Here is a 27,742-nt window from a genome sequence, read left to right on the forward strand (position 1 = left end):
CATTTGTTCTTTTGTTTCAGTATCAGAAGCATTTGACAATTAGTGTAGGAAAAAGGAAGACTTCTCAGATTATACTCTCCTCAGATTATTATGTACATAATAAATCATTATAATGTTATTTAATCTTATAAATCGCTCCGATCAAGTCAAAAAGCCGTAATCCAGAGTCCAAACCGTGCTAACTTCATCCTTTTGATTTTCCAACATTTGCCCATCCAACAAAACTTGTGATCAATTTAAAAGATAGCCGTCCGGCAAAAAATATTGAACAACACAACATGATTTGCCACTTGGGCAAGACTTGTCAACAATTTAAGAAGATATACCAAATTATGCCGGCAAACCATGTGAACAATAAAACACAGGCAAAATTTGCCCATCGGGCAAGACTTGGTAAAATGAAGATTGCAAGTCCAAATCCTGTCCCCAACGGCCATAAGAACATTATTTACCGGGTTTGGAACATCAATTAAGGAAGATCTGTAACATCAATAAGGGAATCTTCAAGTGTTAAGAAGTGTAATGCATATCAACTTGAGTTTTTCGCGAAAATGATAGTTTATCAAGCAGCGATGTAAGCACAAAGAAGCATATAATTCCAACGTGCTAACACATATCCAAATCTTATACTCGTTTATTAAATGAATAGGATTCTTTTTAAGTATGAAGTTGTACATTTTACAGAAAGCTTCAATTATTGCATCTTTAGAGCAGTATACATAATGGTGCCGCGAAATTACAATACCAACAGTAATGTTGGATGTCAGCTCTAGATATTTTTCATGGGATTAGGCGCAGATTACACTAGATACGACAAAATTTTACAATATTTACGGGACTTCATCTATCTAAGTTCTTGCTTTCTACAGTTTCAATTGGAGAATCTTCACTCTCTCTTGGAGGAGATGAAAGTTTCTCTTTCAGAGCATAACGGATGACAGAGTTCACCTGTTTTCTCAGTTTACCATTATTGACAAGGATATTTGTCAGCACATTTCTCAACTTGTCATCTACAGTCCAGGAGTCATTATTCACATCATCCATTGTCTCAGCAGTAGAAACCGAGGATTCGGTTCCTTTGTCTGCGTTCACCTGATAAAAAACAAGTCACAAGTACTCATATCAGAAACTGATCAACACCGTACATAAACTTATTTATGCGAAATCTTGAGGTAAAGCTGAGGCCACAGGTTGGCGAATTATAAACAAACCAGAGCAACTTAAAACAAGATGCTGTAGACAGTAATTACAAAATCAGGACTTAGGTCATTCATATATATGAACCTAGTATGAGTTTCTAGTTTGTGAACCTTGGTTTAATCCATGTTCCACCTAAGAGTTTTCTCTAGCTTATGCAAAAATCAGCTGCATCGTAAGTGAATATTCGTGTCTACCAGAGAACATCTACGACTTAAGGAGCAACCAAGATTTCCAAATTTCTATTTGGCGTGCCTTCAACAATTAATTTTGGACTAATCTTCATCTGAAAGAGAGACTGACATATGCAAAAAGTCCAAGCCACTGAAATCAGCTCTCAGCATCTCTCACATCTTCAGTAGTTATATTACATAGAAAAGCTAAATCAACACTACCTCTACAGAAAAGCTGCATTATGCCCTTATAATACTGCTTCCAACACATCTCTTGGTTGCAACAAGTTGAACCCAAGTGACCAAACAACAATCTCATGCCCCAAGCTTGTAGGCAGTCAATGTTATCAATGCGAAGACCCAAGCCTCACTTTCATTACTTGCTAGCTACTCTTTCGTGATTCCTGAATTACTCTTCACAAGCAAGCATGCACCAGAGGTCAAACAACCAAATGTCTCATTCTTAATAATTAGCCATTACGTGCAGGTGTTCAGGCCAGGTGTCAAAAGCCAGACATTAATGTAAGAAGTTTCTGGGAGGAGGCATTTCTCTTTAATTGTGAGCTCATGCCTATCCAGAAATGTGTTTTACCAAAGAAAAACTCTGTTAAAGAGAAATTACCGTTATTTTTGAAAAATCATTAATTCAATACCAAACTTACATACCAACACTAACAAACAGACAGAGCAGACGGAGATCAAAAGCCAGACTTTATACTTTGCTGCTCAAGGAAGGAGGAAAAAAAGACAGATTGAGTTGAAATACCACAAGCTGTCTCTCAGCAAAGTAATTCCTTAGGGGAGAAACTCCGATCTTCTCTTTATACTAAAAAAAGAAGAAAAAAAGAAACTTTGATTTCTTCTTTCCTTCCATTTCTTTCCAGATACCTAGAAACAACACAATATAGCCGACCCCAACTTGTTTGGGGATGAGGCCTAGTCGTTGTGGTACCTATAAACAACGCAATATTATCATTAAATCGAACTTCCTGGTCAAATGCCTTGTTCTTCATTGTATTTAGCATCTCAGCAGTTTCAGGTAAATGTTACAAATTACACTCAATTGACTCACTACAGTTTATTACCGAAAGTGTTATGTTCAAAATCAATGTCTTCCAGTGCAAGTGCTTCGGTAGGGCTTACACCTAAGTTTATTGACTTTGCAAGTGTATATTGTTCGGAATATTGATTCTGTTACTTAATCTCATGGGTTTATGTCAAACATATTAAGTGCCACGTTAATTTGTCTTTGACATACTTTATTTATATCCTATCTTTCCCCGTGCGGTGTGTCTTATTTACCAAATGATAAAGATGCCATAAAGTATATCCTAAATTTCAGCTGATGAGGAAGTAATGAAATACTTCAAGCTTTACATGCTACTTTCCACTGTATAAACAGCTATCGCAAAATTGCAACTTAAAAGCCATTTTGCAAAAAAATCTCAATTGAATGTGGGAACTGTCCTCTTTTTATCAGTTAGAATGTGATGAACTGTCTTGAAATGTAAAAATTGGAATAACAGCTTCAATACCTCTGCAAGGAGAAGGTTGATTTGATTGTCATATGCTGTGAGGAGATTCAAGGCATCTGAGCATGATGGAAAATCCATGATAAGGTCGTCTTCTTTTTCGCTGACTAAATTAATGTTGCATTCTTCAAAGCGCTGTTGAAGAACTTGACATTCATGTAGCAGCTTCTGCCAAGATGTCCTTGCTTGTTCATTAGCTTGCCTCTCTTGTTCATAAAGTCTCTGCATATGCAAGAGAACTTTCAGTAACAAAAATACAATAAGAGACGAGGATCTGCAGAGCTGTTCACACATGAATCAAGTTAATCCTTGAAACCAAAAGAGATCTCCACAGTTGACCAAATATACTGAGACGGTCTCAAAGTTGTTCCTCTACTGCTACACTACCCTTTTCTTTCAATCTTCTCAGAAAGTTCAGTATTGTAGATAATTTAACAGATGAGAATGGAAGGAATTGCGCCAGGATGTGTTTTCTATAGCGTATATTCACAGATTAAATGAACCATAATCAGCAGAGAGCAAGAGAGACTGAAGAGCAGTTCACACCATAACAAAGTTACAAGTTCTTGAAGAAAGGACAAACAGAGAAGAAAATTAATCTTGGGAGGGAACTTAATGTAGACTCAGAAATGAAGTCGCAAGCTATACCTCAGCCTCCAATTTTCCTTTAAGCGAATGATCTAGCTGCTGCTTCAAATCTGCTTGTGAGCCTCGAAGAGATTTTATTTCTTTAACGAGAACTTTAACATCAGCTTTTGATTTTACTTCAAGTTCTTGATGTTGTTTCTGCAACTCATCAAGCTTCCGTTTTGTGGCATCCAACTCCTGCAAGATTCTGTCTTTCTCCTGACTGGCATTGTCTTCCATGGAAGCATTGCCCAGTTTAACCTGATAAGGTTTGACACATATATAGTCTGAATTAACATTCTATCTGACTGAGGGGAAAATCATCACAAACTAGAGGATAATCAAGTGAAATGGTGGCAAAACCTTGTGTGAGTTCAATTTCAGTTCCATTTCAAATGACTTCCGCCGAAGCTCTTCCATATCCCACTGCATCTGGGTGACCCGTTCCCTTTCAATCAAGATTGCTTGCTCAAGGTTTTCTTTGCTTTTCTGTTTAGTAGCCTCGAGCTCCACTTCCAAATCCTTAACCTGATATAGTAACCATTGTCTCAGAACAATAGAGTGTCATAGGATAATCATTTATGAGCTCTAAAATTAGGGCTTTTCTGAACAGCTATTTTCTCACAAACAAAATGGTTTATGCCTGATTAAGACCTCACCTACATTCTCCTTTTTAATATCAGTGGTGTTCGGGCAACCTTGCACACAGCCAACACAATCTACTGGTGGCCCGTGGCTGCTACTTCCTCCAACACAAATATTGGGTAACTTGCCAACCAAGGGTTAGGAAAATGGAAAGAATTCATATAATGTTGCCTCTGCTGGAATGGGACCTTGGTTCCCAAGGTTGTCACTACAGCTCTAAGGCCGCTAAGGCATACCTCCCTGGGGCGTATATTCTCATTAGAGATTAGCATGACTTTATTTCAGATTAATTTTTCTTTCAGCTATTACCTGAAGTTACTTATAAAAAAAAAAACTATTAACTGAAGTTAAATCAAAATCAGAAGCAAGATATGAAACTTTTATTTTTGTTGAGAAAGGCTTTGCAAGAAGATATAAAACTTGCCAGATACATAAGTTTCTTCTTTAATGCACAACTCTTTCACCTTCTTCACATATATACTAAGAAAGGTATGACTTGATCAGTATTCCAATGGAACCAACCAGGAGGGTTTGCCTGACTATCTGATCCTAAAGATGTCTAAGAAAGAATATAGGTAAAATCTTGCTTAAATGATGACTTATGAGCTTTCCCAATTGTGATCTCTCACAGTAAGTCAGAATTATAGACTTCAGCACAAGCACTCAGGTTCCAAATTTGTTCAATACTCTCTCAGGTTGGGTTCATGTGTTAAAAATATCGCAATATATTCCTCGTCTCTGCATCATTCAGGGACAGCTTTTAAAAGGCTTTTTACCAGCCATATGAAAATAGACCCATCATAAGGGAATTTAAGGTCATTAACACATGATCCAAGAAGTTCAAGATCTCTCTTGTTGCTAAGCTCCGTACTCTAATCAGCATGCATGGTCATCAGTAGCATTGTCAAAAAGAAATACATGAACATGTTTATTCTCGAAATGCCTTAGTAGCACCCCAACACCAAGGCTATATATTTTCTTTGGTCGAAGATAGATTTCATCCAATGTCCTTTCAGGGAACATGCATGATGATTAGAGTACGGAGTCTTCTAATCAAGCATGATGATTGTAACTTGGGATGTTGCTATTTATTTCCCTCAGCTTTGTGCTAGCTTATATGAATAGACTTCTATTTCAGAGAAAATATAAAAGCCAATACCTTAGTTGTGAGGTAGTCTTTCACAGCAATTTCCTGATTTAATCTTGAGATAAGATCCTCCATGTCAGTTTTTGCTGTTATCAGTCTCCTTTGCATGGTTGTAAGTACTCTATTCATTTTTTGGCGCTGATCTGAAGGAAGTAATAATTGCACATCACTTGGCAGCAGTAAGTCAGTGTTCTCAACATTTCCTGACATCTCAGCTGCTCTGGGGATGTTGACCCGTCCTTGTCCGTATGAATTCGGGATTGCTGAACCTGACAATTCACTGCCTCTTTGGGAACTCGTATCGCTTCCTATGCTCTCAGCTGATAGCTTCCTAGCATGATGGATAACTTTGGCGTTCTCCCGCTCCGAAGAAAGTCCACTCATACCATCAATACTAACAGCAAGATCAGACGATCTGGAAGCCTTTCCATTGGCTTTATTGTTCTCTTCAAATTTATTAATCTCTCTACTGTGCACGCTATGTCTAGGATAATTTCCAAGTTGTTCTAGAATAGCCTGACCCATGAACAGGCCTTCGTCAATGTTGGACATCCCATACTTCACAAACTTATCTATTGGACTTGTCACATCCTCATCCAACGAGAGATCATCTGTCCCAAAATCAGAGTTATTATCCCTTCCAAGGCGTGGTGTGCCAACATCAGATATCTCATAAGCTGTGTCACTACCATAATCTGATGTGAGCGATGAACTCGCAGTGATTGCAGACAAGCTCGTATTAGGATGAACTTGAAGGGATGAAACAGAACTAATCACAAAAGGATTTGATTCTGAAGCATGTTGGTTTTCATCTTGGAAAGCTGAAAGAATTATAGCAATAAATGTTACCAATTAGACATAACACAAAGATAATTTAGTTACAAAGCTAAAAATCAATTGAGCCACATGTCCAATCTTTTTCAGAGATGAATTTTAAAGGACAATAGTATAGTAGCAACAGCCATACAAGATCTAGCAGCAGCTTCCAGTTCGATAAAAGATGCCACTGGAGCACTTCTTGAAACATCAATATCAGATAGTAATTTGGTCATCCACTCCTCCAAGGAGGATCGTCTCTGGAAACCATACAAGTAGATGAAAAATTAGAATATCATATAGAACTACAGCTGCAATTTCACTAGGAAAGAAATCTTTGTAGTTACCCAACATTTCATTAACATTTTTAATATTAAATGCTGCTAATTAACTTCCAATAGTTTTGTGCAATTTATGTTTCACTAGAAAAAAAAAGCCATTTGATACGAGAATAATGAAGAAAAAAGTCTTCAAGTTCCACAAAATAAAAACTAAACATACAGAAGTTTGGCTCTAATTAAAAGATGTATGAGATTCTCCCCCCCAAAATTAAAGTTTTAGCTACAAAAAACGACAAATGACAACAATTTCATCACACATCGTATATGAGGAAACTAGCAAGTACAATGCTTACCTCTTCTAGTAGGGTTCTAGTTTTTATCCGCAAGAAACCCTTGGGTGGGGCAGGAGGAATATTCTTCCTTGGAAACAATCTTTTCAGCTGTGACACAGAATCAACCACACTATTAAATACCCTGAGATTACCTAAATACTCATAAGAGATAACTGGTCGACTTCGATCGTGGTCCAAGAAATTTCGCAAGTCCTCTTAACCTAAAAATTTAGAAAAAGAAAAAGCATCTGAAAAGAGCGTATGCAAACTTACAGCAGCTAGAAACTTCAAGAAATCATTGAACCTTCTTAATACGACTCGGGTAGTTGTATTCCCTTCTGGTGATTGTAAGCCAACCAAAACCCTGTAAAACTGCCCTTTAAGAATGTTAAATTTAAACCTCTATAAATGCTAACACATAAGAACCGAATCTTGACAAAGGAAGAAAAAATGCAACAGGTTATAAGTTGACCATAGGCAAGGTCCCCTGGACCCAGGTCCAAGTTTGAGGTGTAAAAATGAGTTCAACATGAGTATTTCAAAATTCAATTCTAGTAAGCTATTAATGATAAGAAAATAACTAGAGAAATGCCAGCTTCTCACAAGCAAAACTTATAAGAAATAAAGAAAAGAAAAGAAAAGAAACAACAACACAACAATAACAAGCCAAGTATAATCACACAAGTGGGGTCTGGGGAGGGTAGAGTGTATGCAGACCCTACCTGGTGAAGGTAGAGAGACTGTTAGAAAGGGAAACTTAATTAACTCCTTTTGTAGCTGAAAATGATTTAACCTTTTTGCACTTTGTCAGAAGGAATGATAGTACTTTTTCCAGTTTATAAAATTTTACCTACACATGTCGAGAACTCTATCATACATTCAATTACTCATCTTGTCAAAGTAGAATTTCCTTAGCTAGAGGCAGGGAGAAAACTCAATCCAGCATCATCTGCTTCTTCAAAGTTTGAAAATCCATGGAGAATCTCTAGTCTCATCACAACCAGAAAATGACGATAAGAGAAATGATGCCCAAACTTTCTATTTTACATCTAAGTTACAGTAATTTGTTAAAATAAGATAGACTCGTGATAATAACCATTCCCATAATTAGATTCAGAATCAGCTTATCACAATAAATAAGGGTGAAAAAAACATGGGAAGACGACAAAAAGCTCATTATAAAAATTGTGAACATCCTCAAACCTGGGAACCGACATATGCTAGGACCTACTATGCAACCAAGAGAACTACTGAATGATAGGTTCAAAATAAAGTGGGGACACTGCATAGATGAATCTGCAGATTATTCATAGCGAAATGCAGAAGAAATCAAGGTGCGGACTGCTACTCATTTCTTAACTTTGGGGTGACTGATTTGACTAAGCACAAAGATTAGGAAAGAAAGATTGGAAGAGTAACAATCATATGCCGGGTAAGCTATTTGACTGCTGCAATATAACTCTAGGTTGGGGCAAATTAAGATCTCTTGGGCTACTTTTGAGGGCTTCATTTGGACACCAAAAGGCACAATGATTAATCATTGGCAAGTTGTATGGACGAAATAAGGTGACATGATCCTGCACCCAAGGAAGTGGCTTGACAGTCAATGACGTGGGTGACAACCTTGGAGATCAGTGTTCGAATCCAGCACAGAATAAAAACGTCAGGTGACTTCTTCCCATCTGTCTAAGGCTTGGTGGATAGAGTTACCCCATACCTGTGTTGGTGGGAGGCCAGAATAATCGAGGTGCGCACAAGTTGACCCAGAGACCACCGTTTTCAAAAAGAATAATAAGGTGACACAATCATTCTGCTCACGACAATCCAATAAGTTCTTCGAGTGAAACATTACACATTCCATCTTCTAAAACCAACACTTTTTCATGTTATTTAATATACAATAATTTCTATATGCCTATTATGAATCTGCACCACTTGGGAGTAATAAACCTGTTAGATTTTTTTATTTTTTTGAGAAAGGTTAAAGAATAGACCTGTTAAATTTTTTTAAGCAAAGAGATCATTTTGTGCACTATAATTAGCTCAATACCAATTAAGAAACCCCGAGGAACTCCAAGAATTCCTGTTATACATTTGTTCCGCTCAACTCTTTTTCCGGATTTATGAATGTTGAATAACTGAGCACATTTCTACATCTGTTCCACTTCTGAAAGATGCAGTATTATATCACCTAACCTCGGATGCAGACATGGGAAGTTATGGACACACAAGGCCTTCATGCAGATAGGAAAAGGCCGATCACTTGGCAATTAAGCACATAGAAAACCTTAAAGTACTATAGTCTACTAAAGTATACACATCCACGATCACATACTAAATCTTCATAAGCTAACAATAAAGGTACATACAATATAAGATTCTTAACCTGAAATAAATCAACAAAAGACTAAAGGTAGGGTTTAATTTTCTTTTAATAAATTGTATCCATTTAAGTAACTTAAGTTGCAAATACATGAACTGTTGGCCAAGCTTTAGGCAAATGTCAGATAGGAAAGTTTAGACCTAGACAAATTTCTAAGAAACACTATGGGAAGGATAGATGAAACCAGGAAAGAAAGGTAACGGTAAAATGAAGGTTGGGGGTAAAATCGCATCAGGAACTCAAGGGGATTGAGAGTGAATCGAATTGAACCAAAAGCAGTTGGATAAGCAACCAAAAAAAAAAAGCTCAAAGGGTTGAAATTCTTTCTTTGTTTGAGTTTTCTTCATGACATCCAAGAACACTATAAGAATTTTATTTGGTACTAAAGTTAACTATTCAACCCCCCTTAGGTGCATCTTAATATATCATACTTGCGCACTGAGAGAAAGAATACAACTATTTTAATGTATAGATGATACCATCTAGTTAGAATAAGCAAAGTCTTTCTTGCCACACTTACATTGCGACCGGTGTTTGATAAGAATCTTTTAAGTTTGGACAAGATAGTATGACAGGATAAAGATAGGTGGAGGATTAAGAGAATCCCTAGTTTTAGAAAATATTTCGTTTGTCCATAAAGACATGATTGAATTGTGGAATGAAACGGGCCAAAATGGAGTGGAATGGACATAGAGGATTCATATACCCCAACTGATATGCGATTGAGGTGTATTATTCTTTCTTGTATGAAAGAAAAAGAATATAAAAGGCTATAGCCAAAATGAAAAGTATAACATCAAAGTCGGATAATACAGGTTTTACTCCCTCCAACCCAACTCCGTTGGTCTTATCACAAGGAGAGTTACAAGTTTTAAATACTAATGCAATGCTGCGATAATTTTGACAAGTGCTCTTTCTTTCCTAGGAAAATAGAACCATTTTATAGTGCAATGCAAGCAGGATTACATCACAATATCACATTACTAGATAATGTTCAATCTGTCCCTACCAACCCAACATAGAAAGTAAAAGAGATGGATAATCAATTAGATGCAGTGTTATCAAAGGCGAAAAGCGCAAAAAATCTCAAAGGTCTGTTGGGGCTTTAAGCGCAAATAAAGCGTGGGCTTTAATGAAGAAAGGCGCAAATACAGAAAAACTATAAATATGCATGCGTTGTCTAAGACTAACATCTATAAGCATGAATACCAAATATATGGACAAAGAAATTGAAGAAAATTTACGATAAAGTATAATATCAATTGTTTAATGTTGCCTCTTCCGGATTACGCCCGTTAGCAAGGAAAGGTATGCCTTAGAGCCTTGATGACAACACCTGAAGCGCCCGTTAAGCGAGGCAAAGCGCTCAACATGTTTTGAGCCTCGCTTCAGGGCTTAAGCGTGCCTTTGATAACACTTATTAGATGCATTAAGCGCATCCATTCCTAAAGTGTCGGGAATCTGTGACGAAAAACAAAATGCTCAAATATCATAACTTCGCAAAATGCTGAATAGCCGAAAAGCGTAAAAGAAGTGAGATACATAGTGGTTTTAAGCGCAAACTGCATGCTCAAGTGAAGAATGAGGAAATGAGCTTGTTCTAAACTAGTCTGGGGTGCAGGTGATGATGCCGGGTTTGGTGAAGGATGCACTGCAGAGCTAGGTCGCTAGCATAAGGAATAGAAGACGCATGGCATGGGATATTGCCCTACTAGCCATCATGTGAGTCTTGTGGGAAAGAGAGAAATAGGAGTCATTGAGGGGTTAGAATATGATTTTGGACATTCGGGGAATAATCTCTTACTCTTAGTTAAGTTTTGTGCATCCATGAAGTTCCCGTTTGTATAGAAGATTGGTGAAAATTGTAGAGAACCATATTGTTTTGTAGGTTCTCTACCTTTTGGTATACAGTTTGTATGCAGAAGTTTCTCCCACATTAATAAAATTAATTTACCTTTAACAATAATGATGACAAAATAAAAATAGGCGTGTAATGTAAGAAAATAATTAAATATAAAAAATATTATGCAGAATGCAACTATAAAAACTGACCGCAAAGAAGCGAAATGTACACAGTAAAGACCAGACCAACTGAATCTTTCTTTTTTTTCAATTAAAGCATCTTAATCACGTTTAATACAATTTAAATTTTTGATTCAAATGCAAAGATTCAGTTTTAACGTTTTAATTCAAATTTACTAAGTTTTATAATTAAACATAATTTTTCTGATAAGTATAATAAATAACATGTGTTCACACCATTCCTTTTTAACATATCCACGTATGAACTATATTCATTATCTAGAGCTACCCTCTTTTTTTCTTTCTTTTTATTTGGGGTGGGGTGGGGGGGGGGGGGGGGCGCTACCCTTTTAAGACAAAGTCAATGGTTGCTAAAGCACATGCTACATCTTAACCCCTTGGGGCAGCAACAACAACATGGGGCCTGAACTAAAATGCCGCATACGCTTGGTGAAGCATTGAGCCTGTGTTGCACTAGGTTTTAGGGCTTAAATGTGCTTTTTAACAAGAACGATTCGTAAAAGTGTCTCGATGGTCATAGGAATTCTACCTGAAGATCAAGAGCATCTTCTGTTTACAAATACAGATTATGAAATCATCAGCACCATGTTTTTAGCATTTAGTATCTTTAATAATCCTTATTCAACTATTTGTTTGAGATATACTAGTATCTATATCATAATGAAATGAACATTTAACTGCATGGATAAAAAGTCTGATTACCACTACGGGATCTGAATTTGTTGATTTTGCCAGGACAACCCACGAAGGAATTGTAACGCAGTAGCTCCAGCCCGTGTGAGGATCATGAGGCCAAACAGTTTCTCTTCCAGCCTGGATAGCACGTTAAGCATATGTAAGTATTTTCCAGGAAAAAACAAAATAATATCTGAACAGCAAGTCTGGAAGGTAGATCTATTTTTAAAAAAGCAATTGCGCAGTTGTACAAGTTAAATGAGTTCTATGCTCCATCCCTTTGAGAGAAAGTGATTTGAAGAATATGACATTTGGTAAGGGAAATAATGTGGAGAAGATTAACCACGAGCTGTATCCTCAATTAGGTCATAAAGATATATTAGTTACCAAACAAAAAAAGGAAGACATGGTATAAGGCTATAAGCAATCCTTATTACATTCAAATTCTACAACCCCGTACGCAAATTCAGAAACTAATTGAATCTTGGAAGAATGCCTTGTTTCAGAGACCAGAAACGCTTAATATGATGAATGCTAGATGTAAGCTTCTCATATATCACACAAGCAAAGTTAACAAAGAAGGTTATTAAATCAAACTGCCAAGTGAAGAACAGTGATGATGAACAACCAAATTCAGTGTTTTGTCTCAGGGAAAAAAAAAGAACAACCTAATTCAGCGTCATCAAGTATGATGTATGTATCAGTAGTCACAATGATAAGACAATCCACTTGCTCTTAGCATTTTAGATTATTAGCTATTAAAATCAAGCTAATATCAAATACTGGCACAAAAGAAGTCATCCAACTTTTTTCTGACCTAAGATATTTTCTGAACATGCATAAATATCTTTTGTTTTTTTTAAATAAGTAGCTAGGTATAAACACACATAAGTAATTGAACTATGATCGCGAGTTCTGATTACATGCTTCTTTATCAGAAGAAAAGACAGTCCTGATTACATGCTTCACCACCCATCCCAATCCATCATGCACGTGGACCATAAGAAAGTCAACAGACAGTTCTAACTTAAACTTAACGATAACAGGGCAGCAAACAATAAGCAACAAGCACCAGGAAGTCAACTATGACTACCTATCAATCTCATCAAGGATGCTCGAGTTTAATGCACAAGATAATAGTTTGAATGGACATAATATTCACCGTAAAACTTATGAAGAGTGGCCAAATTATGAATAGCTATATCTAAGTTTTATTGTTACGGCTTACTTACATTCTAATGTGTTTTCCGCATTAGAATGAACTAGAGGTTTACGGCTATACAGAGGAAAAGAGTTAGAAGCAACTTTTGATGAACTAGAGGTTCTTGCAGTTTTGAAGTCCTGTGCCCCCGACAAAGCACCAAGTCCTGATGGTTACACTATGGCTTTTTTTCATAAGTGCTGGGATTTCATCAAGTCAGACATTTTAAATGCCCTCAAGGCCTCAACTACTTCCATCATAACTGCCAAATGGTGAGATCCTGCAATGTCTATTTCATTGCACTCATTCCAAAAAAAAAATAAGGTGCAATTGAGCTTAGAGACTTCAAGGCCTATTAGTCTAATAGGCAGTGTCTACAAGCTACTTGCAAATATTCTTGCTGAAAGATTGAAGAAGGTTATCGGAAATCTGGTTTCAGGCCAGCAAAGTGCATTCTTGAAAAATAGGCAAATCACAGATGCCTCCCTAATCGCCAATGAGGTTTTGGATTGGAGAATTAAAAGTGGTGAAACAGGTATCCTTTGCAAATTGGATATTGAAAAGGCTTTTAATCAGTTAAATTGGTCCTACCTAATCAATATCCTGAAGAAGATGGGCTTTGGTGATAGATGGATACGGTAGATTTATTTCTGCTTTTCCACTGTGAAGTATTCAGTGTTGGTTAATAGAAGTCCGATTGGCTTCCCCTCCCCCCCCCCCAAAAGGGACTCAGACAGGGTGACCCTCTTTCCCCATTTCTCTTTATTTTGGCTATGGAAGGTCTCACTCATGCTGGAGAAGGCTAAAGAATTGCAATGGGTACAGGGGTTTCAAATAGGCAGAAATCCAGCTAATGCAGTCACTATTTCTCATCTGCTTTATGCAGATGACACTCTAATTTTTTGTGGTGCAGAGAGACCCAAGTACTCAACCTGAACCTTACTTTACTGATCTTTGAAGCAATTTCTGGGTTACACATCAACAATCAACATGCTCAAAAGTATCATTTATCCAGTTAATGAAGTCCCCAACTTAAAAGAACTAGCTGATATTCTTTGTTGCAAAACAGGAACTTTCCCTACCACCTACCTAGGACTGCCCCTAGGAGCCAAATGAAAATCAGTAGGTATCCGGAACGGTGTTATTGAAAAAATGGAAAAGAGGCTAGCAACTTGGCAAATGCAATATCTCTCTATGGTTGGCAGACTGCCAGACTCACACTAAGCAATAGCGTCCTTGACAGCATTCTCACATATTGTATGTCACTGTATCCTATGCCACAAATTCTCACTAGTGAAGTGGCCAAAAGTTACTCAGCAAAGTCACAGGGGAGTCTGGGTATTAGTGACCTAAAGCTACACAACAAAAGCATGTTAATGAAATGGCTATGGAGGTATATATGGTCAGGAGGAAGTAGGGTACTGGAAGGAGATTATAGATGCTAATTTTGGAGTTCAAAATCACTGGTGCACCAAGAGAAACAGAGCCCCTCATGGGGTTGGGGCATGGAAACATATCAAAGCCTTCGTAACGAGTTCCTCCAAAATATATCTTTCAAAGTTGGCAATGGTTTGCATATCAGTTTTTGGGAGGATAAATGGCTTGGCAACACAACATTAAAAGATTCCTATCCTGGTCTATTCCAGATAGCTAGCAATCAGAAAGCTAGCACTGCTCAATGCAGGGAAGGTAACAACTGGAACCTTTTATTTAGAAGGAACCTACAACACTGGGAAATCAATGATTGCCTTACACTTCTAGAAGCTCTGGGGGGTTATAGTATCATTGATCATCAGCCTGATAGAATAATGAGGGGAAGCTCTAGGGAAAGGATGGTAGGCTAAAAATACAAGTATTTGGATACTTTACACCTATTATTTGACTACACTTTAATCATGTTTGAGCTAAAATGTGGATAATTTATACTCATTATATGTTTTTTGTTATGTATGTTGTGATTCCGAGCTAAGACATATTTATTTTTGAAGCTAAAATGAGAAAAAGAGAACTTTGAAGTCTGAGTAGAAGTTTAAGAGTTAAACCGAGATTGAGTTCGAGGGTTGAGGACCGAATATGCATAGGAAAAATGAAGAAAATACAAGAATGCAATAGAGCTGCCACATCGTGCAAGCCACCTTGAAGCACTTCGTGGCTTTGCAATTATGTAATAGAAGTTAAGAAATTAATCCCTCTAAGAAAGGCCACTAACACGTCTTGTGTCAGGCCAATTTGGCTTTGGGCAAGCAAAAAGTCAAAGGCAATAGCATAGTTTCACTAATACGTAGCACCTTGCGACATGGCAAAGTAACTGCTAAGCCATTTTGGCTTAATGCGGAAAGGAAACAAAGGCCTCTGAAGAATCCCATTAATACGATTGTGCAATTTTCCGCCCAATTAATCCTCTTTCGGCTCAGAGAAGGTATTTTAGTCTAGGTCCCATACTCGGTAGAAATATACTACAAATACAATTTCTGATGGGGATTCGACCTAGGAGAGTTTTGGAGAGCTACTACGGCTTGTAGATACAAGATTTCATCAATTCTTTTGCCAACAATCGGTGCAAAATGGGAGTTTGTATCGTAAAGTTGTCTTTGATGTTTTATATGTTCTCAAACTTATTTGTGATGAATTTCTCCATATCTATAGAGTAGTTCTTCCATAGGGTCTTGACGGATATAGTGTTTTGACCGTTGTTTGTGGATTTAACTCTAGTTTAATTGCATGAATTCGTTTATGGAGCTTTGAATTGTTTGTAACTTTATTCACTAGTTAGTTAATCAAAAGAGGAATATTTTGGTGATTATCGTTGCGATTCTTCTAAGTAATCGAAAGAGCTTTTTAAATTGTTAACTAAACTAAGTTAGGAGAATATTCGAGAGACGTTTTTCTAAAGACTAGTTCATTAATGTATTCTTGCATACTTTCACAGTGCTTAATATTAGTTTACCTCCTAGAGTTCAGATTTAATCGAGAGAGGAGTATTGACTATACGATTGAACTAATTATCGAGTGAATTCGTGAGAATCATGAGAACATTAGAGTGAATTGAACTAGAATCAGATCCGGAATAGCTATCTTGCACCTATTCTGTCACGACCATTATTTCTCCCATTGATTATTTCTGTGTTTTGTCTCTCTGTGGTTAATTGTTAATTGCTTTAGTTTTAATAGTTAATTTTAATCCATAATCATTCCAATCAAAGTGTTAATCATCCTAAATAGCATTTAAGCCAAAAATTACTTGAACATTGTTTAAATTCAATCCCTGTGGAGACGATAATTAAACTATACTATCTTTGGCTAACGAGCATCAATTTCGTGTTGTATTTTGTGCTCGTCGGATAACTACAAACATTTGTGTTCACAAAATGGTATGCTAGATGATTGGCCCATGGTTGTAAATAGCGCTCGCTACGTCACTAATAGCGAGTAGCGACGCAAGGCTTGGTCTGTTGCGATGCGTTTTTAAAAAGCGCCGACGAGGCGAAGTAGTGTCGGCGAGGTAGCGACAGAGGCGTCGCTTTTTTTGAAAAAAAAAGAAAAGAAATAAAAGTTAGGGTTTTCTTCGACTTACAAGTACTTCTTTCTTCTTTCTTTTCTCGTTCTTTTTCCGGTAGTAAGCCTCTATTCTTTCTTCTTTCTTTTCTCTTTCTTTTTTCCGACATTAAGCCTCTGTTTTTCCGATGTATTTTCCGGCTGTAAGCCTCTCTTCTTTCTTCTTTCTTTTCCTTTTCTTTTTCAGGTAGTAAGTCTTCTTTGTTCTTCTTCTTCTTTCCGGCAACAACTGATTTCCAGCAGAAATATTCTTTCTTTCTTTTCTTTCACCTCTGTTTTCGCTTCTGCTCTTCTTTCTTCTTCTGTTTCTCTCTTTTGATTTTTTTTTTCCAGTTTAGTAAACAATTACTTGCATATTAACTTCTCTCTATAATTACAATTACAATTAACTATTATTTTCTCTCTTTAATTACAATTAATTTCTCTCTATAAACAGTATATTAAAATATTTGATTTCTATCTATTGAGTTTTTGAATTGATATATTTATTAATATGCTAATGGTGTTATTGAGTTTTTAGTTATTTATATATGCAAATTTAATATTTTATTTTTTGTACTAATTGGCGCTTCACATAAAAAAGGCGAGCGCTACGCTTCTCGCTTCTCGCCTCAGTGAAGCGGGCCCTCATCGCTTTTTGTCGCCTCAAACTATTCAAAACACTGGATTGGCCGTGGAAACATGTTTGGAAGATTAGCAACCTCCCAAAGTAGCTTGCTTCACATGGACTGCACTTCATGAAGCCTGCTTAACATAGGACAATCTCAGCAGAAGAGGCATTCCACTGGTTAATAGATGCTACATGTGCCTTCATAATTCTGAGAGTGTCAGTCACCTGCTTCTACACTGCCCAGTTGCAGTGATATCTGGAACCTTTTCCTCTCTATTCTTGGTTTGCACTGGGCCATGCCTCTCTCTATTAAAGAAGCTTTTGAGTGCTGGTATTTCTAGAGAGTTTATAAAGCCATCAAGAGAATCTGGAGAATGATCCCATCAACAATTTTTTGGTGTTTATGGAAGGAAAGAAACCACAGATGTTTTGAAGGGATCTCAACTCCAACCCACACTCTGAAGGTTAGATGCTTAGTTAGTTCGTTCATTTGGAACTTTTACACCCCTGTAAACAGTGTTGATAATTTTTTGGATTTTGTTAGTTCCCTGGTATTAGCATAGTTACTGTATTGGGGATAAACTTTTGCTGTTTACAGTTTTTTTACCATGATAGCTCTTGGTTTGTACTGGATCTATTCTTTCTCCTTTTGTAATTCTGCATCTTCTTGATGCCTTACTAAAGCAATTTGATTACTTCATCAAAATAAAAATGTGTTTTCCGCAACAACATTCAAACTGAGATATCAAGGCAAAGAAACAATTATGCCGACAAATGAACATCTGCCCTTCCATAAAAAAGATAAAACCAATATTTGATTTCTCAAAAAAAAAGGTTTCGTCTTTAGTCTCACATATAGTATCGTACATGTTATGGCCTATTGGTATCAAGCTATGTCAATAGAAATGGCTACAGGTATACACCGGATACAGCTGTGTGCAAATATCCAAACGATGTACATGTAATATCTCCTAATTTCTAGTGAGTATTGAACAATGTGCACGAGGTAACCACCACCCATGTCACACCTATGTTGCATCACACGTATTCGACATAAGTACGCAAGGCAAACGAAGGATCCCTATAATATAGGTGTCAAGTAATTTACTTATTGCCAATTACTTGAAAATCTCTATGTATAGTGTGTGTTTACACTCAAATCTCCCAACAGGCTCCGCCTTACTATGTTGATCAATCAGCCAGTAGACAAACAGACAGCTAACTCTGACATAGTGGCTAAATTCACAGGTCCTTCCTAATAAAGCTGATGTTTTTCCTTCAAAGAACTGATCAGAAGTCTTACTCTACTGTATCCAATCCCAATTTAACACTTCCACACTAAATTCAGCATGATCAAACAATACCCACAAAATTTCCATACATACTATTCACTATTCAGTTTATCCAATGATTCCAAATAGATCAATAAATTATCTTAAGTAGATCCATCAATTAAAAGGGGAAATGGAAAAGAAAAGACTGACCCATAATTTGGGAGGAGGGCTCCAATCCATACCCAACGGCAAAGGCGAAGTCCCATCATGTCTATGCTTCGGCGGACTCTGTCTTTGCCTCTGCATAGCTCAATCACAAATCAAATCAACTCCTCTTTCTCTGTTTAGACCAAAAATCAATCAGTTGGTGAGCGACTCGGGCAAATTAGATATTGTGTTTCTCTCCCAAGAGAGAGAGAAACTATTGCGATTCTAACGAAGAAGAAGAATAGTGGGAAGTGGAAAGCCTGGAAAAGCAACAATCTTTGTTTCTTGTGTATGTAAAAGTGTAATTGATCTCTGAGCTTCTTAAACCGGCGCATGATAACGAAATATAGTTAAACGTGGCTAAAATGTTCCCTGTTTGGATTCCTTTCTTCTCCGCCCAGGGACAAGCGCGTGTGCCACGCGGAAAATTGCCTCGTAACCAAATTTACTTTTTTTATGCCAACTGTGACCACGAGAACAATGACAAAATTTTAATTAGCAAAACCTAGTCGAGGTTTTAAGGCGAGGAAATTCGCTATCAGCGTAATTGTTTTTAGTAGAAGAATTAACCCGTTGTTATAAAATAATAAAAGAAGAAAGAAGAGTATTGCATAGAAAAGTAGGTACCTAAATTTCTCTTCAAATTTTATGAAGTGTTATGTTATGTGATCTTCTACATCACTTGCCTCCTTATAATAATTATTTGTTCATCTTCTTTATCAAGAATTTTATTTGAAACCGATTTGTCTATATGCTTTAAGCGTACCATATATTTTATTTTTCTAGGACTTATTCTAATAGGAGCATTTGCATTGAGAATATAGTTACATTCTTTGGGTCAGCAAATGCATCTGACATGTTTTTCAGAGTATTGCAGATGAATTATCTTTTTATGAACTTCAAGTTCATATTATCTTATTCGAGGATCTAAATGTACAAATGATAATTCATTCCACGTAATTTTTTCTCAACTGTTTGTTCTGTCTCCCGCTCATGTTAGAAAAACTAACATGCTTACTCAACTTTGGAAGCACACATTTGTGTGTTATGGTGTTAATCAAAATATATATCGCACATCAATAATAATAAGATGAAAATATTTGGTTTCTGACTCTGAACCATTTGTGAGGGGAGAAAGTAATATATTTTCGTATATAACGTATATCAAATTGATATAGATAACATTGTTCTCATAAGTAATAGTTTAGTTATTAAGTGGAGGCACTCAATAAATTATTTGCTAAACCAAGTATAAGTAAACCAACTTATCAAGACGAACTGTCTTGAATAGAAAATCTGAAAATTATGCTCTAAATTAAATTATTGAGCAAGTTGCCTCACAAACACCGGGTTGCGGGTTAATAATAATCGCACATGTAATCATCTCATAGATGCATCTTATGTAGTATATATGGCAAGTGAATGTGCCCATATTCACCTTTGATATTTTCAGCAGTCATGAGACTCAATCATAATTTTAGTTGGTCTATTAATTAATGAGAACAAGCAACATAAGAGAATTTGTAAAGAACTTTCTAGTTCTTTACTAATATTTACCCATGTGAATTCTCTTTTATTTTTGCATATCATGCTTAAATTAGTATAGCTAAACGAATTATGCCAACTGAATAAATTATCAATATTGATAAATTTCATGTTTACACCAAGACGTGTGCAATTATTACAAAAAACTCCAAATTTATTATGATATGAGTTTTTATATCGATAAACATCCAGTTTACTACGTCATATAATTTCACCATATTTTTTATTTGTGTAGTACAAATCGGGCAATAAAGTGGGTAGTTTTCATATACATATTACTCCGCTACAGTTGTAGTAATATAAGATATTAAATCTTCTGATTATTTATAGTCTCAATATAACCAACAGTTTTCGCGAATGTTTTAGAAACTCAATAAGTTTCTTTGAGACTTACTACGACACAATACCTTATTGATAATCAATTTTATTTCTCCAAAATAGTATAACTGGCTCTTCCAGGGCTCTCAATTAATTTTGTACTACCACATATTAATCAACATCCATATGGTGAATATCTCTTTCAAGGAAGAAGTTATACCATTATGGTCATGGTCAAAAATTATATGCAAGATTTGTTTCTTACATTACTGTTATCCTTTAATAATTACATTGCCACAATATTTTGGCGTACAATAGGTACGTGATCAATGATCATTCATGCCATAATAAATGAAATTATATTACTATTTCACCTCAAACCTCCTTCTAGAGGTGAGTGTGGTATATTCACTACCACTAGCATGTTCATATTCTTCCAAGAATGAATATGTATTCATAAATCACATGTTGTCACATTCACATCATGAATGCACCATAATTATCTATATGTGCTTTATAAAATCTCATGTCAAATCAATAACACATATTACTTTCACAAAGCGAAGGATTATTTTGAGAATCCTTATTGTTCTCATTACCACAATAATGACGATTATAATTTCGTCTATTGCCACGTCCACATCCATTGGTACCTTCATGATAATAATTTTGAATTCGTTCATACTTATTAAATATTGCTACCACATTCTCTTACGGGAATGAGAATGAAGCAAATTCAATGGGACGAGTTTTCACTTCTTGTGCTCATAATCATACATGAATTTGATCATGACGAGACATAGAAATTTTATCACTTCGGATGGTTATAATTTCTTACAAACTCTATTAGAGTTATAATCATAATTTATTGTCTTCTCTTGTATTTAAAATCAAATTATAGAATTTTAAGAATTAAAACAAGAAAAATAAGGTAAAATACTTACCTTAGATCCAGATTTTATTCATGAATAAAGTTCACGGAACAATTGATAATCATTATACTCAATATTATGTACAAGTAGAGTACCACACATGTATCCCAAAGCCTGGTGACCAAAGAAGATACCTAGTATAGGAATATCAATGCATTCACGCAAAAGCCTCACGCAAATTCCTATATCTTATCTATACGGGTGGTTTAATTTCTCAAACATTAGACAACTAGACAATATATCTACAAATTAAAACAACTGCCCTATACTCAATTGGTTAGAGTCTCGTGATGATAACGTGTTATAAAACAATAAAAGAAGAAGAAGAGTATTGCAGAGAAAAGTAGGGAGAGAGAATTCTTATTGATTTGGGATGACTTACAATTGAATAGAACCCTTGTATTTATAGAAAAAAAGTGACTTAGCCACAAAGTAACAAACCCCAAAATCTCTCTAAAATATAGATATTGACCTTAAATACAATTTTATTTATAACACCCATATAGTTATCTTTAAACTAAAATAGCCTGAAGATATATAATTTATGTATATATATATTCAGTATATTGTATATAATCTATATCGGCTACAAAAAGTAAACAGCGAATCCGGTCGACAGGATAGAAATCCCTTAGTATGAGCAGAGGTTAATGAGTTCACTCTTTTGTATCAAACAGAAGCTCTAAGGAACATTTACGGAAGGAAATTTAGTAGAGGTCCAAATTTCACTTCTTTCTTCTTTAATTTGTTGACGAGTCTTTCATTTTTTATGTTTAGCAAATGTTAAAAAATGCTATGCGGGTATTCTTCAGATTCACTAATAGCATCTGCCATAGTGAAATGAGATTGATGACAACGAGTACTTAAGAATAAATTAAGGTGGAGACTTTATTAATCTGATTGATGAATATTTAAGGGTTTGGATAATTTCTTCTCTTGAAACTGCTAAAAGTACACTAGTGTATAATTTCATATAGACTGGTTATCATTAGCAACTCTCAAGACTTACATTATCTGGATTCAAACTTCACATAGCACTCTGAGAACAAACTAAATGTGTCAAACAAACTAAGAGTGTTTTTGTTTCATAGGTTATAATACCTAGGTTGTGGAGTGAGGATTTCTCTTTTACCGTTGTTACTAGAATTATATGGTGTTCAGTATGAGTTCATACTTGCTACAACCAAAATGATGTGGTTTTGACTTTTGCAGATCCATAACATAGTTAGTGTTTGGACATAGATTTGATTGAAACTTGAAAAAAGAGTTTTTGAAGTTATATTGAAAAATAATTTTTGGAAATTGAAGTTATATTTGGACATGTATTTTATTTGGAAAAAAACTTGAAGTTTTGTGAGTGGAAGAAAAAATTTCACCAAAAAACTACCCTAAACCAGTTTCTTGGAACGTGAAAAACTGAACATGTTTCATTAACTAACAATGTTTTCAAAATATTTTTTGAAAAATATACCCAAAATCTATGACCAAACGGGTGCATTTATTATTTCATGACTCGTTTGTCATTTTGTTCCACGAATGACTCATTTCCATGTTGTGAACTTTGGGAGCAGTACAATTACTCTTAAAATCTCTATGAGTGGAATGGAGCAGAACTCATTGCAGTCCTTTGGGGCAACAAAAACTACATTAACATCAACCAATGTGATGGATGAGAATTATTTCCAAGATCCGAAGAAGGTACTGACATGTTCCACTTCATACTTGACTTGATCCAAATAGAGTTTTATATCCTTTAATTTTGGTGACTGCTTTCCTTGAAATCTTATTGTGTTATTTTATGCAGGTGTCACCAGTTGAAACTATAGTTGAACAAGTTAGCAAAAACATGGATGTTGTACTCTCACCGTATTTTTTCAGTTCATTTGATTTGTTACTGTTCCCATTTGGGTGAAACTACCCGGTTTGGATTTCAAATATTGGGGTCCTAAAGGGCTTAGCAAGATTGGGAGCATGATAGGTAAGCCTCTAATGGCTGACAGGAACACTGAAAACAAGATTGGGCTCAATTTTGCTAGACTCCTTATTGAGGTTGATGTTGATTCTCCCTTACCAGATAAGGTATATTTTAGGAATAAAAAAGGTTCACTTGTAGAACAGAAAATTCAGTATGACTGAAAATCTGTACTATGCAAGCATTGCCATAAATATGGTCATTCAGAGGAAGAATGTAGGAGGAAGAAGCACCCCCCCCCCTCTCCCAAAAGCAACAAAATGTTGTGCAAGAAGTAAAAGCAGCTGATACAAACAAAGGTCAGGCAATCAACAATCAAACTTTAACAACACTAGTAATTAAGAATGCAAGGTCATGAGTCGAGAAGGTGACACCAAAAAGTATAACCGAAAGAGGAAAGATGAACTCAGAAGGCTGGGTAACTCCACACAATACAAGGAAGTCACCTAAGGAGCAAGTACAACAGGCACCAGCAGGGCACAACACTTTCAGCGTTCTAAGAGAGGTCAGTACTAGCACACAACCACAGAATAGCTAGGTATCACATAGGGGAGGCACTGTTTTGTCTCCAAGTGGAGATGGATAGCATGCTAAGCTGGAATGTTAGGGGCTTAAATTCTCCTAACAAACAAAAGGCGGTCAAACTCCTTTGTACCAAGGAAAATATTGGTATAGTAAGCTTGCTAGAGACTAAGGTTAAGACAGGCAATATGGAGAAAGTAATAAATAATATGTTTGGAGGATGGCAATACCCCACGAATCTATATCAACACTATAATGGTCGAGTGGTTATAGTATGAAGGCATGACTACTATCATGTCAGGTATATAAGTGGAACTGCCCAAAGTATTACATGTTTTGTTACTGATGTTGTTCTTCAAAAGGAGTTCTATATGACAGATGTGTATGCTTTTAATACTAAGGAGGATAGGAAGAGTCTGTGGCAACATCTAGAAAGTAATAGTGGAGGTATTAATATACCATGGTTGATTACTGGGGATTTTAACTCAGTATTGCACGCCGATGACAGAATAGGAGGGCTTTCGGTTATTATGGGAGAAGTGGTAGATTTTCAAGTTTGTATTGATGTTTGTGAACTCATAGAGTTACCATATGGAAGGTGTAGGTACATATGGAATGACAAACATGGAGATAATGGAGTGTTCTCCAAAATTGATTGGGCATTTATCAATAGAGAATGGTTGGATAACATGCCAGTGATTCAGGCTGATTTTCTTGTAGAGGGAATCAATGATCATTGCCCACTTAAACTAAAAAAGGTTACTGTTACTTTGAAGGTAAATAGAGCCTTTAAATTCTGCAATGTATGGGCTTTACACTCCTAGTTTAAGGGGATTGTAACACAAGTGTGGCAACAACAAATAGAAGGCTATAGTATGTTCCAAATAGTTAAGAAGCTAAAAATTCAAAAGAAGGCTCTTAAGAAGCTCAACCAGCAACACTTTAGGAATATTCTAGCAGAGGCTGAGGATGACAGGGCAGTTTTAAGTCAAGCTCAAAATAGACTGCATGTAGATCCTTCAAGTGTGACATTACAAGAACAAGAGAAGGCCATGTACCAGAAATTTAGGAAATCTTCTTATTTAGCAAAACTGTTTTTACAACAGAGAAGTAAGGCAAGCTGGAGCAAGCTAGGAGATGAAAACACTAGATACTTCTATTCAGTTATCAAACATAAGAGATTACAACAAGCCATCACTCAGATCAAGGATCAAACCGGGGCAGTACAAACAGACAGTATAAGCATAGCAAATGTTCTTGTAGACTATTATGAAGCAATGCTAGGAAAGAGAAAAAGAAGAAGAGCAAAAGCTTTTCACATCTTCTTGAAGAATGGACATATACTTTCTACTGAACAACAGGTAGAACTGATCCAACCTTTTACAACTAAGGAAGTGAAACATGCTATGTTCAGCATTGATGTGAATAAGAGTCTAGGGCCAGATGGGTATGACAGTGGATTCTATAGAGAAACTTGGAGTATAATTGGTAAAGATATTACTGCAGCTATATTGGAATTCATGGAGAATGGTAGATGCTAAGACAAATCAATTCAACAGTAATATCACTAATTCTTAAAGTGCCAGTGCCACAATATGTAAGTTAGTTCCGGCCAATATCATGCTGCAATGTTCTGTACAAATGCATCTTTAAGATGCTATGTATGAGACTAAAGAAAGCAGTATCAGTGCTAGTAGCAGAAAACCAAGCAGCTTTTGTAGAAGGTCGATCATTGATTCACAATGTTTTAATATGTCATGACTTATTGAGACATTACAATAGGAAGACCTCTCCTAGATGCCTTGTGAAAACTGACCTTAGAAAATCATATGATATGATCAATTGGGAATTTATAGAGGAAGCTTTGAAAGGTTTTGGATTTCCAGATTCTTTCACTAGTCTAGTGATGACTTGTGTTACTACCACACAGTTTTCCATCAGAGTTAATGGGGAGATTCATGGCTATTTTGAAGGGAGGAGGGGAGTTAAGCAAGGGGATCCTATATCACCCCTCCTATTTGTCCTAGTTATGGAATATCTCTCAAGGGTGCTAAGCAAGATGAGTGATCTTCCTGACTTTAGATATCACCCCATGTGCAAGAATATAAGGCTAACACATCTGGTACTTGCAGATGATCTCATGATATTCTGCAAAGGAAATCTGAAATCAGTTGCTAGAGTTATGGAGGCATTACAGCATTTCAGTGATGTAACAAGGTTGGAGGCTAACTTGGATAAATCTATTATGTTTATAGCAGGTGTGGATGATATTACAAAGTAGAATATGCTCAATATAACAGGTTTCACTTTAGGAACCTTGCCTATAAGGTACTTAGGCCTTCCACTTACTTCAAGGAAGTGGAACAAGATGGATTTCAAGCAATTAGTTGATAAGATCACAAACAAAATCACTACTTATACAAGGCAATTGTCATATGCTGGGAGATTGCAAATTATCATGGCAATTTTGTTTTCTATATATAACTTCTAGAGTGCAGTGTTCATACTGCCTCAAAGTGTAATAAAGCAAGTTGATAAGAAATGCAAGGACTTCCTATGGGGTGCTATAGAGGACAAAAGAAAAATTAACATTGTTGTATGGGACAGGGTATGTATTCCAAAGGAAAATGGAGGTTTAATTATCAAAGGCTGCTGCAAATGGAACATTGCGATTGTTGGTAAGCTACTATGGCAACTAACTAGAAAGAAGGATATTTTATGGGTAAAATGGGTCAATAGTATCTATATAAAGGACAAAGATAGCATACAGGATCACACTCCAATAGGAGATTGCAGCTGGTATTGGAAGAAATTGAACTCCCTCAAAGTTCAAATGGCAGGATGGTATCAAGGAGACAAATATCTATTGACCACATCAGGAGAATATTCCATGTCCAAAAGCTATCATCATATGGTGGGGCCTCTACCTATAGTAAGGGAGGTTAAGCTAATGTGGAGCACATTTATGCTTCCTAAACAGAGGTTCCTAGTATGGTTGGCATGCAAAAATAAATTGCTAACCAATGAGAGATTGCAGAGAATACTGACTCGTGTGGATGATCAACAATGGTGTCTATGTGATCAGGCACATATGGAGACACAAGCACATCTCTTTGGTCAATGCATACGGCTTACAGACCTAAGAGAAAAGCTGAGCAGCTAGCTGGGCATAAAGATTCAGAACAGCGAAGCAAGCTAGGTGATCAAGTGGATCATATGGAGACGATGGAGCCAATTCCAAAAGGAAATAGTTGTTGCAGTATGGGGATCCATGTTGTATTAAACTTGGCAAGCAAGAAACTGAAAAATCTTTAGAAAAGTAAATGTAGACAGAGAGTATGTGTTTGCACAATTAAAAAGAGAGATTATAGACAGATTGGGTACATTGGGTAGGAATAAAAGAGTTAGGAAAAGTCAGTTGTTGATTCAGAGGCTATTTAATTAGATGTGTTATTTTTGTTTGGAGATCTAGAGTCTGGAGCACCATTCCTAGAAGGTGGCAAAGACACTAGAGGCTCTTTAGGATGTAAAATTGCTTTGGTTGTTATGGTAATTCACATTTATTACCAAAAAAAAAAAATTCTTCTGACCTTGAATCATCATTCCAAAACTATGTATCATTGCCAATAATGAATAATATTATTTTTATCTAATTTTCATGTGTCTTTAATTTTTGATGTTTACATTTTAGTCACTTTTCTGCTGTGCTTTACGACGTTTGTTATGCAACTCAACTTTTAGCTTAACTAATTGAA

The 27,742-nt window shown here is 36.2% G+C and overlaps 1 protein-coding gene across 2 annotated transcripts; it reads right to left on the minus strand.

Moving 5' to 3' along the window:
- Positions 1-614: 614 nt before the first annotated feature.
- LOC104105062 (PX domain-containing protein EREL2) lies at positions 615-18,993 on the minus strand. Of its 2 annotated transcripts, XM_009613299.4 has the most exons (10): positions 18,702-18,993; positions 11,879-11,989; positions 7,024-7,122; positions 6,772-6,858; positions 6,289-6,397; positions 5,334-6,142; positions 3,893-4,057; positions 3,551-3,790; positions 2,906-3,124; positions 615-1,092 (listed from the first exon to the last, which is right to left on the minus strand). In XM_009613299.4, the coding sequence occupies exons 1-10, from the start codon at positions 18,795-18,797 to the stop codon at positions 841-843; spliced, it is 2,187 nt and encodes a 728-aa protein (XP_009611594.1). In that variant the 5' UTR covers positions 18,798-18,993; the 3' UTR covers positions 615-840. The 2 variants fall into 2 exon arrangements, with proteins under 2 accessions (XP_009611594.1, XP_018629273.1); XM_018773757.1 differs by lacking the exon at positions 18,702-18,993 and having other exon boundaries at positions 7,024-7,114.
- Positions 18,994-27,742: the final 8,749 nt, after the last annotated feature.

Source organism: Nicotiana tomentosiformis, chromosome 8, assembly GCF_000390325.3.
Source record: "Nicotiana tomentosiformis chromosome 8, ASM39032v3, whole genome shotgun sequence".
Lineage (NCBI taxonomy): Eukaryota > Viridiplantae > Streptophyta > Magnoliopsida > Solanales > Solanaceae > Nicotiana > Nicotiana tomentosiformis.

What these genes read in the sequence shown, in the direction of transcription:
- LOC104105062 (XM_009613299.4), bottom strand. Translation starts at nt 18,797, where the DNA reads ATGCAGAGGCAAAGACAGAGTCCGCCGAAGCATAGACATGATGGGACT. An exon ending in TCTTGAAGTTTCTAGCTGCT is followed by an intron (nt 6,859 to 7,023) that starts GTAAGTTTGCAT and finishes TCTGTGTCACAG; the next exon opens with CTGAAAAGATTGTTTCCAAG. An exon ending in AAGGAAAATTGGAGGCTGAG is followed by an intron (nt 3,125 to 3,550) that starts GTATAGCTTGCG and finishes TTGCATATGCAG; the next exon opens with AGACTTTATGAACAAGAGAG.